The sequence below is a fragment of the Phytophthora sojae genome (assembly GCF_000149755.1).
Source record: "Phytophthora sojae unplaced genomic scaffold PHYSOscaffold_3, whole genome shotgun sequence".
In the NCBI taxonomy this organism is placed as follows: Eukaryota; Oomycota; class Peronosporomycetes; order Peronosporales; family Peronosporaceae; genus Phytophthora; species Phytophthora sojae.
Genome location: NW_009258117.1, coordinates 10,625,326 through 10,642,046, shown reverse-complemented (window position 1 = coordinate 10,642,046; position 16,721 = coordinate 10,625,326). Strand labels below are relative to the sequence as shown.

The following is a 16,721-nucleotide window of genomic DNA, read 5'->3' as shown; positions in this document are numbered from 1 at the left end:
CTGCCGAGTTCGAGTTCTCTTTGCCTTCAAGCAGAGCTTGGACGTCCAACTTCAAGCTCCAAGCTTTTGCTTTTGCGTGACGAGAGGCAAGCTTTTGATGCGTCATACATGTACATGTAGGACGCCTACGTGTCCGGTTCGGTACCGCACACTGCTTGCTAAACTGCTTCAGTTGCCGAGTCTTCGCGGTCTCCGATGCGCAACCAGGGACACGATTGCACTGCAACGAGTGACGGAGGGATAGGCGAGGGAATCGAGTCAGAAAAAGTTCAACTTCGACTTCGACGTGGAAGTTGGAACGGGTGGTGGGCACGCGCTCGCGAGAGACACACGTTGAAGTCAGTTTTATTTGACAAGAGGAGGCTGCCTTCGCGCGCGCCGGCAGGGATCCGCTGCACCGTGCGGACGGCGTCCCGAGTCGCAGGCGGCCAGCTTTTTTCAGAAACGTGAGTGGTGCAAGAGCAGGCTGTTGAAGTCGCTGACCCGCTTGCAGTCGCCGAGCGGCTGAAGGCAGAGAGACCTGCCCCATCGGATACCGAGACCGCGTTCCCGCACGCGCAGCTCCCTCAAAACGACCGACCGCGCGTCAAACCACCACTGCGGCAACAGCATCGGTTCATCCACGCCAACGGTGGCGAACACGTGGCGGCGGGATCGGCCATCCCATCGTGCGCGCGCACGCTGATCGCGACCTCGTTTCTGGGCCTCAATCAAGTCCCATACAAGTTTCAGCACCAAATTGGGTGGAGCCGAGCGCGCGTCACATGGGACCTCCATCGGCATGATACCTCGTTTATCCTGAAATTTTCTACTGAACGACGCACATTACCTGAGCAGCTTGGCAGGAAACATACACGACGCAATCCAGCTCTACGCTAAAACTTGTTGTTACGTGTGGGAGCTAGGCTGGTGATATACTGTACTGTTCATTCACAGACGGCAATGCACTCCGGCCAAACAGCGCCATTTTCTTTTCCTTTAAATTACTCCACATCCCTCTTCATAGCGATACCCGGCGATCTCTAATAGTGTCCACAACATCGGTCATGACAGGTTTCTGCAGGATATGTCTCAAGAGGTCCGCTTCAACCAGGCGCAGCGCCGGGGCGCTCCCTCTCGCATATCTTCTTCAACAATCGAGGGATCGGTCCACTTCAAGATTCGCCCCTCAACGCGCGGCGGCGCAGCAGCAGCGCTGGGCCGACCGCATTTTCGGGCAGCGGCAGATGGCCGGCGTCCGTGAGCCTCTGCGCGTTGGCCGAGCCCCGCATTCCGCTCGCAGGCGCCGCAGTCGTCGCCGTTTTTTGTTGAAGTTGCTTGGATCCAGAGCCGGGTCGCTTTTGTTTCCCTGCCAATTGGCCAATCGCGCGCGATCTTTCACTTCAACACGATTCAAAATCGTCAATTGACGAGCGCTGCCGCATGATTGGCCGAAAACCGTCGCGTTGACGTGGAGGAGAAATACGTAGGACGCGTTTCCCAGCCGGTGGTGTGTGGCCACTTCGCCTTGAACTCGCACTCGCGATTCGGATCACTCAGGCCCAGCCCAGAAGCGATAGACCAGACTAGACTACATACCACAGGCCCACCCATGGACATGCGCTCGCTCATCCACCAGGGCTCGTCCCCTAGCAGCAGCAATGCGCCGCCCACCAGCACCAGCATCAGTAGCAGCAGCTCGGCCGCGCCCGTGGCCCCCAGCGCCGCGCCCAGCTTCCCGGTGTCCGCGCCGCTGCCCGTGCCGTCCTTCCCGACGATGCGGCCGCAGCCCACCATCTTCCAGCGCCAGCCCGCGCCGGGCACCGTCCCGCAGGCGCCGACGCTCGCGCCGCTGCGCTTCATCATCCCCAGCTCGCGCACCTCCAGCGGCTTCGGCGCGGGGCTCACGGCCCCCATGCCGCCGTCGTCCTCCGGCCAGCAGCCGCCCATCTACAGCACCAGCACCAGCCTCAACGAGCCGGAGCGCGAGCCGCAGCCGCAGCACTCCATGCTGTTCCCCCAGGACCGGTACACCATGAAGACCGAGCAGCAGCAGCTGTCCCCCACCGCCGGAGGAGACCTGGATGACCAGAAGCAGCCCAAGAAGATCACGCCCAAGCGCGCGCGCACGCCCAAGATCTCCAACAGGTCCACGAAGAGCAAGGCCCGGCCGGGTCTCCGCAAGGGCAAGTGGACCGAGGAGGAGAGCCGCTACGCCGCGCAGCTCACCAACTACTTCAAGGAGGGGCTTCTACCCCTCGAGAGGGGCACCATGCTACGACTGTATCTCTCGCAGAAGCTCAACTGCGAGCCCATGCGCATCACCAAGAAGTTCACGGGCGGAGAGTGCATCGGCAAGCAGGTGTTCCGCCCCTGCAGCCCCACACCAGAGTCCCGCGTGAGGATCATGCAGGCGCAGCTCGAGCTCGTGGCGCTTGAGGCCGCCTTCATCAAGCGACTGAAGGAGAATCGGGAGGACCCGCCCGTCCCGACCGACGAGTTCGACGTGCGATCTTCATCGTCGGGCCACCGGTCACGGCCCGTGCCGCTCAAGCCGCGCACGCAGCAGAGCGACGACGACTCGGGCAAGGAGGGAGACGTGGACGACGCCAACGCCGTAGGTCTGCTCCTCGACTTCTTCTACAAGGCCAACCGGAACGAGAAGAAGGGAGGCAAGAAGAAATCGTCTTCTGCCTCAGCCTCCGCTGCTGCTGCTACTGCTGACTCTTCCTCCTCTTCTTCAACCAAGGACGACAACTCTTCGATCAAGGACGAGAAGAAGAAGGAAGAGAAGGAGGCGCCAGAACCAGCAGTAACGACCGAGGTGCAGATCAAGGAGGAGCCGACGGAGACGAGCACACCGACCTCGCCCAGCACCGCGACAACAAACAGCAGCGAGACTGACACTTCCATCAACTCCCCGACCAAGCGCATGCGTGCGCTCTCGGTCAGTGGCTACGTAGACCCCGCAGCGGTCAAGCGATCCCGCATCGGCTCCTTCTCCACCGTCACAGCCGCCTGAGCGGCTTGAAAGAGAGCGCGCGCCGGCAGAGTCTTAGGATAGTTTTAGAAATTTTTAGCCATTTTGTCGAGCTTTCCATGTTGACACGTATCAAGAACAAGAACACGAGAATCTTATGAACACGACGAGAAGATTGTTGAGAGGAAGCCGGAACCAGCGACAAGTTGGTCTTCAACTACTGTACACAAATGCACAACAGAGCAACACACCCAACGATTCGCAGCACTCGTGGAGAAAGCTTTCGGCGAGGTCGCAGCTGATATTTTCACGGCGGGAGACACGTTGAAGGTGTCGATCAGCGGGAATTGCAGGTTGAAGTGCACGGCAGCAGGATGTGAATTAGCTACACGCACCCTCTACCCCCATCGCGCGGATTTGTGGCAGGAATCGTATGCTAACCGGCTCACCGTCACATTTTCCATGGCGTTGCTGCCAGTCTGGAATGCAGGCGCGAAAGTATCAAGTCAAGTGTCTTCACGGCACCGGAAACTTAAGTATCCTGGTCGTTTAGGTGTACAAGCTGTTCCTGCGCACCGCTACCAGCGGAGAAAATGAAATGCACGATCGTGCGTGCGAGCTGACAGCGCGATGGCCTATGGCTTAACCCCCACAGGCCGACATCGCTCACCAAAATTGCTTCGGGCAATTCGTCCGGGCAATTTGTCGGAACCCTTACTTCAACATTCAACAGCGTTTAGAGTCAAGCTGAGCAACGTTATTCAGGGCAATGAATTCAACGCTATGAGCCAGTCGATCTCGCTAGTCGAGGTCCTCCTTCATTTCGTCACCTGTCTATCTGTTCGGCGCCTTCCCGGCGTGGTGACCTCGTTCATATACCAAGTCGATCACCTCCGTCGTCGTCTACAGTACGGTAGATACCTCCCGGTACTCACTTACATGATGTTGCAGCGCGAGGCCAGGCCCCCAGCGCCAGACGCAGCCTGCTGTTGCTGCTGGGCCGCGTCGCTCATCTTGACGGCGAACGCGTGGACCTTGCCGTACGCGGTGCCGACCACGGCGGGGCAGCGCGGGTGGTTGACGAGCGTGAGGATCGTGGCGTGCAGTGCGCGGAAGGCCTCCTGCAGCTGCGGCGAGATCATGTAGCGCACGCGCAGCACCTGCCAGTACAGCACGAGCAGCAGGAAGTTGCGCGCGGGCGTGAGCATCTCCAGGATGAGCGCGACGCCGATCGCCACGTCGATGTTGGCCGCCACCTGCGGCATGCGCGTGTACAGCTTGGCCCACTTGGCGCGTGTGGCCAGCGCCGGGAAGCTCGGGTCGCTGATGATCAGCGCCGTCAGGGGCACGAGCGCCTTGCTGGTCACGAGCGTCACGGGCGCCGAGTCCGCGAGCCCGAGCACCTGCAGCAGCGACTGCAGGTACGTGAAGAAGTGCACCATCTCCAGCAGGAACACGGGGATCAGCGCCATGCCGTGCGGGGCCGAGACCCAGAACACGAGGCAGAAGAAGAAGACCTGCGCCGCCGGGTCCAGCAGCAGCCGCTGCGCGTACATGGCGTTCCACTTAGGCGCGCCGTGCGTGAAGGCCAGATAGCTGGCGTGGTTCACCAGCGCCAGCTTGAAGAAGTTGGCGTACGCGGCGTAGCTGCTCAGCAGCGTGGGCAGCCAGAAGTTGCAGAAGCACAGCAGCATGAGGCTGCGCAGCGCGAACTGGTATAGCTGGAACATGCTGCGCTTGTCTCCGAGCAGGAAGGTCTTCAGACCGGCGGTGGCGGGCGGCGCGGACGGAGCCGACGAGGAGGAGGAGGAAGAAGCGGAGGAGGGCGCGCCGTAGGACGTGCCCGACCTCTGGGTCGCGAGCTTGGCTTCCACGGCGCGCAGGCCCTCGAGCAGCCCCGCGTTGGACGCCTCGTGGCTCAGGCCGTCCTTGTAGGCGCGGTAGGCGTCCGCGTAGCGCCCCAGCGCGTACAGCGCCGAGCCGCGGCGCGAGTAGCCCTTGGGCCAGCTGCGCTGCAGGGAGATGCACTGGTCCGCGTCCTTGAGCGCGTCCTCGGCCTTGCCGAGCTTGAGCTGCGCGGCCGAGCGGTTGCTGTAGAACACGTGCGCGTTGGGGGCGTCGGGCGCGATCGATAGCGCCTCGGAGAAGCACGCGACGGCGTCCGCGTAGAGCCCCGCGGAGAAGGCGCGGTTGCCGCGGTCCTTGGCTTGCTCGGCGGCCATGGTGACGCAAGAGGGAAACTTGAGCTGTCCCGGCACTGCCGTCAAAAAGGATCGAGATAATTCGACTGGTATAAGTATAGAGAGGGGGATTATCAGGATAGAAGGGCTTGTCAACAGGTTTGGTAGTACTAACGTTAGTGGAATTACAAAGGAAGCAAAACTACTACAGGGATTTAAAGCTAAAATACTATCATTACTACTAATATTAACAGATTTGCTACAGTAGTATCACAATTAGTATCACTACTATAGCACACTATCGTGACTGCTTGTTTTCCTGTGAGCTCATCGCACCAGCGTTTGGTACTGTAGTAATCTGCAGTAGTAGCGAAAATGGTTATAACTACTACTACTAATATTACTATACGACAATTATAGCGTGATGTAGGCTTCGTAGTAGTACTATAAATATAATAGCGATAAAAATGTCACTAGTAGGATAACAGCACTACTACTCCGACCATCCAAGGATCTTCAAAAGGCGCGCGAATCGGCGTTTCTCCTGCCCTCTTCCTCCCCGCACATCTCGCCCCCTCTCTCATTTCTAAATTTGCAGGCGAAAAGCAGACTGATGAACTGTATCAGGTTGACTGTCACTGGGGGGATCAAACGGAAATGGACGCGTCCTTGCATTGTGTGTGGTCATTCAGTGCACCATTTTTGCAGTGACCATCTCCTGACGACGACTTATCGTAAGAGTAACGCTGCTATTCGTGCTCTTTTGTATCCTCCCCGCTTAACTTTAATTTACTCTACTTTTTAATACTGCCAACACGTAGATTCTGTAGCCGCTCGTGTGACAGCAGGTTCTTCAATACTGTAAAAGACGCCTATGAAAAAGGAGCTGACTGTGTGGACAAGAAACGAACTGCTCGAGTATGAAATGTGGAGCAGGTTCGTGGCAATATCGACGCCTGTCGTGTTGGTTTCTCGCGGATGGAGAGAACTATCCGTTGCCAAACTTGTACGCGTCTGGCTGGGACAGGGTTGCTCAACTGCATCCCTGGGACGGGTGTTCTCGACAGGGTCCTTTATTGCGACCCACCTACAGACATGGGCGGACAATGGTCAATCTCAAAGACATCCCACAATGGAATGCCTCGGCTCAAACCGGAAAGATGGCGGTCGTGTTTCAATGTCGAAGGTGATGTCATGGCTCCTGTTGAAATCGAGACAAGCGCATTAGTTGGGATCTTGAAGCTCTCAATGAGAACCGTTCACCTCGATGAAGATGGATAACAACACCTCTCGGGGGATGGATTCTGGGCTGTGGATCAACCAACGCAAGGCTTAGAGAATTTGCAACCAGGGAGATTGGTGGGTAGAAATGAGCGCAAGCTTACGTATTCTCGCCCAACTTGTTTGAGTTACTGTTGTTTATTTTTCTTACGCAGGATGAATCCTCGGCGCCGTTCTTCAGGCCAACTGTTTTTGCAAGAGTTTGTAGTTACCTCCGGGCCTCTCCCGGGTTAGATCATCAACTAGAGCCCGCCGCGTCCGGGCAACTAGCATCACCAGCACCCACCTCGTTCGGGTAACTAGCTTAGAATCACATCCTCAGAACTGTTCGTGGCCTGGCCACCTAGGCAACGGGTACTCACCGCCGGGTCGGGGCTGAGCATTCCACCAGCTAAGACTGGCCCTTTCCCCTTGAGGGTCCAGGATAGAGACGATGAGGAGGGAGCACTAAGCGACCACGGCCTGGGAGTGACCGGGCTGCTCCCCGCTATTCCCTATGAAATATGTAACGGGCCGCCGTGCGTCGCCCTGCACGAGCCACCTGGCCCGCACGGTACATTCGCACACACAGACCCCTCGGCCAAGGCGCCAACTATAGGCACCGCGGCCCCCGCAGTCTCTCTCTACGGTCCTCTAGCACTCTACTGTCCGGCCGTCCCCGCCGTTCCCGTACGGTGTACCTCGTTTTACATTGTATCCGGCCTCGTCCGGCGTTCACAACCCGTGCTCCAGCGCCAAGTTCCTCAGATTAGTCTCCACTTAATGCCCGTCCTGCACTAAATCTTGCCTGAGAGTCGAGCAGCACGCCGCTGCTCGCCGCTCTCCTACGAAGCCCCCTATACAAACTACCTACGGGAACGGCGCCCTTCTCCTAAGCTACCTGCTTGGACCTCTCCCCTTTCGGGGCGCATCGCCCGTCTCGAGGCCTCCGAGCCTCACATCCTTCGCCTCCATGTCGCCCCGCCTTGTCCTCATACTGCTCACTGTCCCTGCCGGACGTGTCGTCTCCCTCGCGATCTTCCATCTTCAACCTTCGAACTTCTAGCTACCCCACGCACGTGACGGCAGCCAGCTGGCTAGTCCTTGCCACCGATCGACGTCCCTCGCCCACTCTTGCTCCGATCTACGTAACGTACACCACGTTGAGCACGACCGGCGTCACCTGCTCGCCGAGCAGTTTCTTCTCGCTGCCACTGCAAGTGACGGTCCGCCCCAACTACACGCCATCCCCGGACGTAAGATCGTCCGCGATCTTCCCGGCGTCCAGCAGCTCTTCGTACTCAGCAGCACTGAGCCACCTCCGTCCTACCGGCATCCCTGGTCTTGTCGTGTACTCCACCTCGTGCTCGACTACGTAGCGGCCCGCGCGATTCCGGACCCGTCTTCGCGCCCGCTCCACGATATGCCCTGCCGTCGCGACTTGTAGGAGCTCTGGTATTGGAGCTGGCTGTCGTGGCCGTCCACGTCCACGAAGCATACCCACCGTGGCGTCAACGACACCACTCGTTCTATCACCGTTACCTCCAGCGTCCTCAGCACCGGGGCCGTCTCCACGCTCTCGACTGGCTCCTGCTTCACGGCGAACACCTCCTCGCTGCGCGGGTCGTGCTCGTCCAGCTGCTGCACTCGCTTCTCGCTCGTCGGCTTGCGCACCGCCGTGAATCCCGCGATCTTCATCTGCAGCCACCGCCTTCGACGCTGCAGCTTCCTGCTGGTGACGTGCAGCTTCGCGCCGAGCTGCCCGCGCTCCACGAGCCTCATTAGCTTCTGTTCGCCGGCGCTTCTTTTGCACTTCATCGTTCCTCTCTTCGGCTTGGGGCCGCTCTTGCCGGCGGCGGCTCCGCTTTGACTCTGGCGGCAGAGGCCTTGGAGCAGCCTCGGCCACCGCCTCCATGGCGCTCGTCGCCTCTATTCTTGGCCCAGCGGCTTTCGGCCCGCTCCGCGCCGTTGCCATCGGCCTCGGTTCTTGTCCAGCGGCCACAGGCAGCATGCCCGTCACCGTCCTCGGCGCCTCGTCGGCGCTCACTGGTGCCGTAGCGGTCGTTCTAGCACCACTCGTCTCCGTCCTGATCTCTTGCGTGCCACCTTCCGCTCGGGCGGTCACATCCTCACTGCTCTGAGTCCGCTCTTGTTCCTCGGCGGCACCGCCAGCTGCCACCTCTTCCTCGCTCAGTTCTCGAAGCATGCGCTCCGCCACCACGCCCAGTGAGTCACTCGGGCAACTGCACTTCACCAAGAAGCTGCAGTGCGTGATCACCCGCTCATCATTGTCCTCGCGTAGCACTTCCCAATTATCAAAGCCCGCGTCTGCTACAATACGAGCTGGGCCCAGCCACTTATGGGCCAGTTTCGTAATTCCTTTGCCACGAGGTGGTCGCAGCACCCACACGCTGTCGCCAATCGCGAACTCGTTGTGCGCCCGCACCTGCCAATCGTAGTACCTAGCCCGCCTCAACTGGTCCTTGACCAGCGCCTTCTTGGCCGCCTCCGTTGCCGTCGCCATGTTCCTCACCAACGCCCGATGATACTCCGCCGACCTGCGTGACGCCACTCGCCCGCAACAGCTCATTCGGGGCCCGAAGACGTCGGCCCATCATCAATTCGTTGGGGCTGTACCCCGTTCCTGAATGCCTCGCACCATGTAGGAGTAGGCCGCGCACGGCAGCCATCGATCCCAATCACTCTGTGCCTCCGACACGAACATCGCGACCATATCCTTCCACGTCCGGTGGAAACGCTCGACCAAGCCGAGCAGAGCCGGCCGATACGGCACCGGCGTCAACTGCTTCGCCTGGAGAGCACTCACCAGCGCCTCCACCACTGCCCCGCTCAGTTCGGGCGCTCCGTCCATCACGAGCTCCCTCATGGGCCCGTACACCAACACCAGCTTCTCGACGATGAAGTCCGCGATGTCTGGCGCCCTGTGGTTCGGCACCGCGGCCACCACCGCATACCTCGTGGCATAGTCCACAGCTGCCACCACATACCGGTTGCCCTTGTCCGTCACCGACAGCGGGCCTGCTACATCCAGCGCCCAACGATCACCAGCATCTCCCACACCCTGACTCCGCAGCGGAGGGATTACTTCCTTCGCCCTCGCCTTCCTCGTACCGCAGTCACGGCAAGACTGCACCCATCGTCTCACCCACGCCCGCATATCCGGCCAACAGTAGTTGGCTGCAATCTTAGTGTAGGTTTGAGGTGTTCGCAGATGACATGCGAAGATCGAGTCGTGGTTCTCGCGTAGGACCTTTGCCCACAACGAGGACGGTAGCACGACACGTCTGCTACCGTCTCTCTCGTAGATGTAAACCAGCTCGCCCTCGACTCCTACCCGCCGATCGCCGTGTTTCCCCTTGTTCTTCAGGTTCTGCACCGTCTTGTCCTTCGCCTGCTCCTCGGCGATCTCGCCGTCAGTCAGCTGCCCTTCGCCTCCTGTTGCTCTTTCGTTCACACCTCTACCAGCCACCGTTCGTACTGGTGCCCTCGAGAGAGCGTCTGCGACCACGTTGTCCTTGCCCGGGCGATAGACAATCTCAAAATCATATTCCTGTAGTTGTAGTGCCCACCGGTGCACTCTACCCGTGAGGTCCTTTGAAGTCATTAGCCACTTCAGCGCGGCGTGGTCCGTCGCCAGTCGGAACCGCCGTCCGTACAGGTACGGGCGGAACAGCTTGACGGCCCAGATCACTGCCGCACACTCGAGGTCGGTAATGCCATACTGCGCCACGTCCTTCGAGTTGATCTTCTATGCGTACGCTACGGGTTGCTCGCCCTGCCCTTGGTCCTGAGTTAACGCCGCTCCGAGTCCTACCTTCGAGGCGTCTGTCACCAACGTGAATGGTCGCGAGAAATCAGGATAGGCCAGCAGCGGCCGCTCCGTCAGCGCCCGCTTCAAGCATTCAAACGCCTCTTGCTGGGGCTCAGCCCAGCGCCAAATCACTCCCTTGCGCAACAACAGCGTCAACGGCGCTGCTTTCGCCGCTAAGTTCGGCACGAATCGTCTGTAGTACCCCGCCAAGTGCACGAAGCTCTTCACCGCGGCCGCGTCCTTCGGCACGGGGAAGTTCACCACACTCTCCACCAAGCTCTCCATGGGGCGCACCCCGTTCTCGTTCAACTCGTGGCCCAAATACTCCAAGTGCTCCGTCGCGAACGAGCACTTCTTGGCCTTCAGCGACAGCCCCGCGTTGCTCAGACGCTCCAACACCATCGCCAGCTCGACGACGTGCTGGCCTACGCCTCCTCTAGAGAAGACGATAACATCGTCTAGATAAACTAAACATGTTTGCCACGTTAGCCCTCTCAACACCGCGTCCACCATCCTTTGAAAGGTCCCTGGTGCGTTTGCCAACCCAAATGGCATGCGCAGGAACCGAAACAGTCCTTGCCTCGTCACAAACGCGGTCTTGTCACGGTCCTTGGGCGCCACGGGTACCTGACAATACCCGGCGTGGAGGTCCAAGCTCGTGTACCGCTTCGCACCATGTAGATTGTCCAGGGTGTCGTCGATCCTGGGCAAGGGGTAGACGTCACGCTTCGTAACAGCGTTGAGCATTCTGTAGTCAATACGGAAGCGCACTGATCCGTCCTTCTTCTTGACTAATACGACTGGGAACCCCCAAGAGCCATTACCCTCCTCGATGACCCCGTCGCGCAGCATGCCCTTCACTTCCTTATCAATGATCTCGTGCTCACTCTGCGCGTACCGCCGCGGCATCACTTTAATCGGCGGCTCGCTGCCCGTATGTATCTCGTGCTCCACCGGCAGCGTGGTCACCGGTGGGCATCCCGTTCGTGGCTCTAGCAGCGCTGGGTAGTGCCGCAGCAGCTGCAACAGCAGCTCCTTGTCCTCGGCGCTCATGCGCCCGATCTTCAACTCGTCCTCGTTGCCCAGCGGGCCCGCGTTGCCGAACTTTTCGTCCAGCCATCGCTTGACCTTGTCGTTCGTCAGCTCGCCGTTGAGCTCCATCACCGTCATGTCATCACTCGTAGGCGCCCACGTTCCTAGTACCTCGCGTGATGGGAGCTTGGTCGTCGCCCCGACCAGGTTGAGCACGGGCACAACGACCTTGCCCCCGCGAACTGACGTCAGCGTCGGCGCCATTAGCAGGTTGCCCTTGCTCCTTGGCTTCGGCATGAAGATACCCACTGTCCCTTCGGGTGCCGCCACCGCCACCGTTACGTTACGGCACGTCTGTGCCTGCATTCGCGCTTTCCTCACCAGCCGCACCTTCGCCGGTCGCTCGTCGTACCGCTCTGCCTGCGAACACGTGAACGGCACCACCTTCTTTTCCCCGCTGTCGTACCACTTCATTTCGCATTGACACGAAGTCGATCTTGACTCCGCGCCTTAACATCCAATCCTCGCCTAAGAGGAACTCCGTGGTTGCGCCCTCGACGATGAGCGCGTCCACCTCCATGATCTGGCCGTAGTGCGTCCGCATACGGAACCTCCACATGCCCAGAACCTTGGCCACAGCGCCCGTAAAGCCTTCTACGTAGTCGACTGGCGGCAGCGCGTCCAGCCGCTCGCCGAGTCCACACCACGCTTCGCCGGCAACACTATACTGAGCACCGGTGTCCAGTTTGATCCTCTCGTCCTTGCCCCGGACTTCGACCCTCGCGGTAGGGAGTGAGTCCGCCGCTGGGGCTTGCACTGCTCGCAGACGTCCGATGCGCACGGGTCGCTGTTTTCCCTCGACTCGCTCCTCGCGCGGATGCGCGTACACGCTCCCACTGTGATATTCATACTGCTTCGCTCCTGGTAAACTTCCTCTCGACCGCCGCACCTTTGTCGCGCCTGGTAGCGCGATTCCAATCGCCTCCGCCTCTTCTTGGCTCAGCACCCGGGGCGCGCCCTTCCCGCACCTCCGAAAGTACTCCTCCATCACGTAGTAACCGCCATCGGGCCTCTTCAGGCGGTCCAACTCCTTGCGTAGAGCGCGCAACTCCTTGACACGGGCCTTGCGAACTCGTCGCTCGTATCGTCGCCTCGTTCGTGACCTCTGTAGCTCCGTGTCGCCCAACACCGACGCGGCTTCTTCGTCACCAGTATTCATGCGGCTAGCCAACATCGCGGCTCGCTGCTCAGCATCCTTGCTCGTGGCCGTCTCGCCTACTGCTGTCATGACGCTACCGCCCTGCGCCTCCGGCGCCACCGTGCCCGTCGCCTCACTGACTGCACGCCCATCTCCGAGCCGCTCTCCCTCCGCAAGTCGCTCACGCCGCGCGTGCGCGTGCTCCAGTCGTGCCTGCCGCTTCCGACGCTGCCGCTCGAGTTCTGCGGCCATCGCGTCTTCTTTCGCCGACTTCTGGGCCTTGACGAGCATCACCTTGCCCGCCGTCGCGTCGCCCGACTTCATCTCCGTCTCAATAGCCGCCTGCAGAGCGTCCGGCGTACCGCCGTCGTCCTCCGCGGTCACGTCCAGCTGCGCACCTTCCGACTCGCCACCGGGGTTCGTGGCCTTGGCCTCGCCGTCCAAGTCTTCCGTCTTCGTCTCGTCCATCGCCATCGCCAGCAATTCCTCGACCCTAGCCGCGATTTCTCCACGATCCTGGTCATCGCCTGCCACGCCCGGCGCCACCCCAGCATTCCTCCCCATGCAGGCGCCACTCGGCGTTGGTACCGCGTCGAACTCGAGGCCACCGTCGCACACCATGCCCTCCGACGCATGCTTCGCCATACTCTCCTTCTCGTCGGCCAGTAGCGCGGCCGCTGCTACCGGCTTGGGGCCCTCGCGTGTTTCCTGGCCGTTGCCCTTGGCCTCGGAGTCCACGAACCTCACGCTCCTCTTGGCCTCGCCGCCATGGGACGGCCACGTGCCCTCCTTCGCCTGTCGCGCCGCTTCATCTCCACTACAGAGCCGCTCATTGCATCGACTGCGCGGAAGCGCTAGTGCGGCGCGCACGGCGCCATCCCCAGTCTCGAACCCCCCGCGCTGCTCAATACGCGCCTTCGCCTTCTTGCCACACCGTCCTCGCGGTCTCTTGCCGTGCCGTTCTCGTCCCTGCGCAGGCCGTTGTAGTCCACCGGCCACTTGCACACTTCGTTCATCTCGTTCTTCCCCCGGATCAGGACTAGCGAGCGATAAGGCCGGGGCCCTTAGGCTCGCTGCACATTTCCCGACCCGTCGGCCGTTGTCGTCGTCGTGTCCTGGGCGGACGCGGCTGCATGCGCCGCCAGATCTTCCTTTCGTACGTCGCAGTCCCGCGAGTAGTGGCCTGCCTTACCGCACCAGTAGCAGTAGTCGTTCGGGCGGGCCCCGAAACCACCTGTCGTCGTTCTCCGCACGTACTGATCATTCCGCTGAAGCCGCCCTTCCCGCGTAGCGAAGGAGGGATCGGGTAGTCGTCCTCCTGCTCCTAGCTGGCCGCCTCCAGTGTGGCCCTCGACCATCAGCGCCTTGCCCGGACGCCTCACGAACTGGTCGCCGCCACCTTGACGCTTGCCGCGCCATCCACTTTGTTGCTGTACGGACGTCTGTTCGACGCCGCCACCCGTTTGAATTTTTGAACTGTTCGCCGCTGACCCCTGATTGGTTGGCACCAGCTGAAAGCCAGGTGGGATAGCCTTCCACCACTCGTCCAAACTGGCTTTACCGTTGCTTACCGGTCTCCCCTCAGTATCATAGCGGGGTGGCTTCTGGACCTTACCCCACATCGGTCCATAGCCCGTCACCACAGTCCCCTTGTTTCCGCTCAGTCCAGTTTGTTCCTGATCTCGTGCCGCTCTCGCCGCTGCCAGAGGCCCGCGCCCACTGGCGCTTTCGCGCTCGTCCCACGCGGCCATGGCCTCCTCCAGGCCCACGCCGTATCCCTCACCGTAGTCTCCCACATGCGGGATCGCAAGGTTCACTGCGTCGTCCAAGTTCCTGGGGCGATGGTGTTGCGCCGATCGTGCTACTCATCCCCTTCAAGAACGCGTTGACGAGCCAGTCCTCGCCGATGTCACCCTGCTCGGCTATCTCGCGCAGCGACTGCGCGTATTCCAGCAGTCGCTCGCCGCGCATCTGTCGCCGCGAGTTCAGCAAGTCCACGACCTCCGGCCCCGTCCTGCGCGTCATGTACTTCGCGCGTAACATGTCCGCCAGCGTGCCGATGCTCTCCTCCGACTCGGGCACTGTCTCCTCCCCACGGTGGCGAACCACCGCTGCGCCTCTCCCTCCAAGTGTGCAGCCACCTCATGGTAGAGCTGCTTCTCCTGCCACTCGACTCCCATCGTCACAGCTTGGCGGTGCACTTCTGCTCGGACGGTCTTCAGCCACATCGTCACGGGCATGGCGTCGTCAAGGCCCTTGAACTTTGTCAGCTTAAGCGACTTGGCCTTCTCGCGCACCACGATCGGCTGGCTTGGTACCCTCGCCGGCATCGCTGAATCCGTCGTCGCCGCTGGCACCGTACGCCGAGGTGGTGGGGTCCGCGCCGGCCCCGAACCACCGTGATCTCCGTCGTTCCTAGATGCCGTGACAGCTTGGGCCACGCCAGCTCCAAGCCCACCAGTGTTGTTGCCAGCGCCACCGGTGCCTTGGGTGCCACCGCTACGCTGCTCGCGCTCTTCTCTTGCAGCGGGCACTCTCCCAGCCACAGTCGCCACGTGTCCACTGCCAGCGGCTTGGCCATTGCCGCCGCCACCGCGGATTTCGCCTCCGTCGTGTTCGTCGTCCATGCCTCCGAGGCTCGCGCTTACTCCCGCTCCAAGTGGTGTGCTGCCCGTCGACTCCCAAATCTCCTCGGTGCTCAGCGTGACCGAGTCGCCTGTGTTCGTGTCCAACGTCCTAGCCGTCATCTGCTTCGCTGCTTGTTGTGTTCTTTCGATAGAAGCGGCGCGCCTCTCCGCGCGCTCGTCCCGTGGGGTGTTACTCGTCGCTGTCGTCATTTCCGCAGACTCTAATAGCGGTAATAAAATCAAAGTTTGCACTCCATTCTCATCCAAACTCATCCTTTCTAATATCGTCCATTTGCCCAGTGCGGATCGCTCATCCAGGGCCTCCTCATCGCCACTGACACCAAGCCCGCAGGAAGCCTCGAACACTCCTGCCCGGAAGGCCCCTGTATGACCACCATGTAGTTACCTCCGGGCCTCTCCCGGGTTAGATCATCAACTAGAGCCCGCCGCGTCCGGGCAACTAGCATCACCAGCACCCACCTCGTTCGGGTAACTAGCTTAGAATCACATCCTCAGAACTGTTCGTGGCCTGGCCACCTAGGCAACGGGTACTCACCGCCGGGTCGGGGCTGAGCATTCCACCAGCTAAGACTGGCCCTTTCCCCTTGAGGGTCCAGGATAGAGACGATGAGGAGGGAGCACTAAGCGTATATTTAAATATCATTGATATTCTTATATATTATGTGTGTGTCGTCGTCCCAGCAACACGCAAATAGATTACAACCGTACCATGCGTAAGATATTTAAGTTTGATGTAGCGCGAAGGGTACTGGAGCCGGTCGAGGACACAGCTACCCATAGGGCTACGGAGCACTGGCTTTTATTGCCCGCACAGGCACTTCATGCGCTCAAGTCCGTACTATCCGCGGCCACAAAGTCCTCAGGTTAGCAAATTCCGTGCTAGCAAGCTGTAAGTCCCTACACTAGTCATTCAAATTGTTCTTCCAGATGGCAAGTTTTGCCAACCTCGTGGGCATTACTTAAGATTATAATTTGGAAGATACTTAAGTAAAAATCTTCGAAACTTACAACATAAGGTTCTCTGTGGACCAGATGCACCAGCACACGCATCGCCATGAAGCCAAAGTCAGCGACCAAGCTGGTTGACAAGGTCTCTGTGGAGAAATCTACCAGTGAGCGAATTCCTTTGGATATGGGGCATCTAATCAGTAAAGGGGCATTAATTCTGGCAAAGGACACTTTGATTGTAGTATTGTTCGCTCTGCCACAAATTTCAGAGCTTTTTCGGGCCTCGCACTACTTTGTTACATCTATTCGTGATTCTTTTTTTTTCTTGATTATGTTAGGATGGAAATATGTTTGCTGTTGTTGTTTTTGTCGTTGGGGTTGTTGGAAGCACAAAACTGGGAAGCAACTTGCAAACGGGTCATTCGACATTAATTTTTATCGGCTAATGAATCCTTAGACGTACAACCAAAAAAATTACTTCAAAGTAAACGAAAACAACAGGAGCTTCGACGCAGCGATGGAATAATCCAGGTAAGATGGAAGTGCAGGGATTGAGGCGAATTGAAGTCAGCTTAGTAAAAAGATAAACTTTGATGGGGTTGCCTCAGTCGGTTGATTTTCAATAGAAAAACAATCACCGTCTTCGTTTTCAAAACGTGTCATT

The 16,721-nt window shown here is 59.5% G+C and overlaps 3 protein-coding genes across 3 annotated transcripts; 1 reads left to right on the top strand and 2 right to left on the bottom strand.

The window, feature by feature from the left end:
• Positions 1 to 1,591: 1,591 nt before the first annotated feature.
• PHYSODRAFT_299882 (hypothetical protein) lies at positions 1,592 to 3,001 on the top strand (the record flags this gene model as incomplete). Its single annotated transcript, XM_009527158.1, has 1 exon — positions 1,592 to 3,001. The coding sequence occupies one exon, from the start codon at positions 1,592 to 1,594 to the stop codon at positions 2,999 to 3,001; it is 1,410 nt and encodes a 469-aa protein (XP_009525453.1).
• Positions 3,002 to 8,807: 5,806 nt separating this feature from the next.
• PHYSODRAFT_285775 (hypothetical protein) lies at positions 8,808 to 9,257 on the bottom strand (the record flags this gene model as incomplete). The annotated part of the gene is made up of 2 exons (XM_009527157.1): positions 8,983 to 9,257; positions 8,808 to 8,957 (listed from the first exon to the last, which is right to left on the bottom strand). Coding segments are annotated over exons 1-2 (257 nt in total), but the record flags the coding sequence as incomplete, so codon positions are not given.
• Positions 9,258 to 14,133: 4,876 nt separating this feature from the next.
• PHYSODRAFT_285773 (hypothetical protein) lies at positions 14,134 to 14,820 on the bottom strand. Its single transcript, XM_009527156.1, has one exon. It carries the CDS (start codon positions 14,789 to 14,791, stop codon positions 14,483 to 14,485), a length of 309 nt encoding a protein of 102 aa, XP_009525451.1. The 5' UTR covers positions 14,792 to 14,820; the 3' UTR covers positions 14,134 to 14,482.
• Positions 14,821 to 16,721: the final 1,901 nt, after the last annotated feature.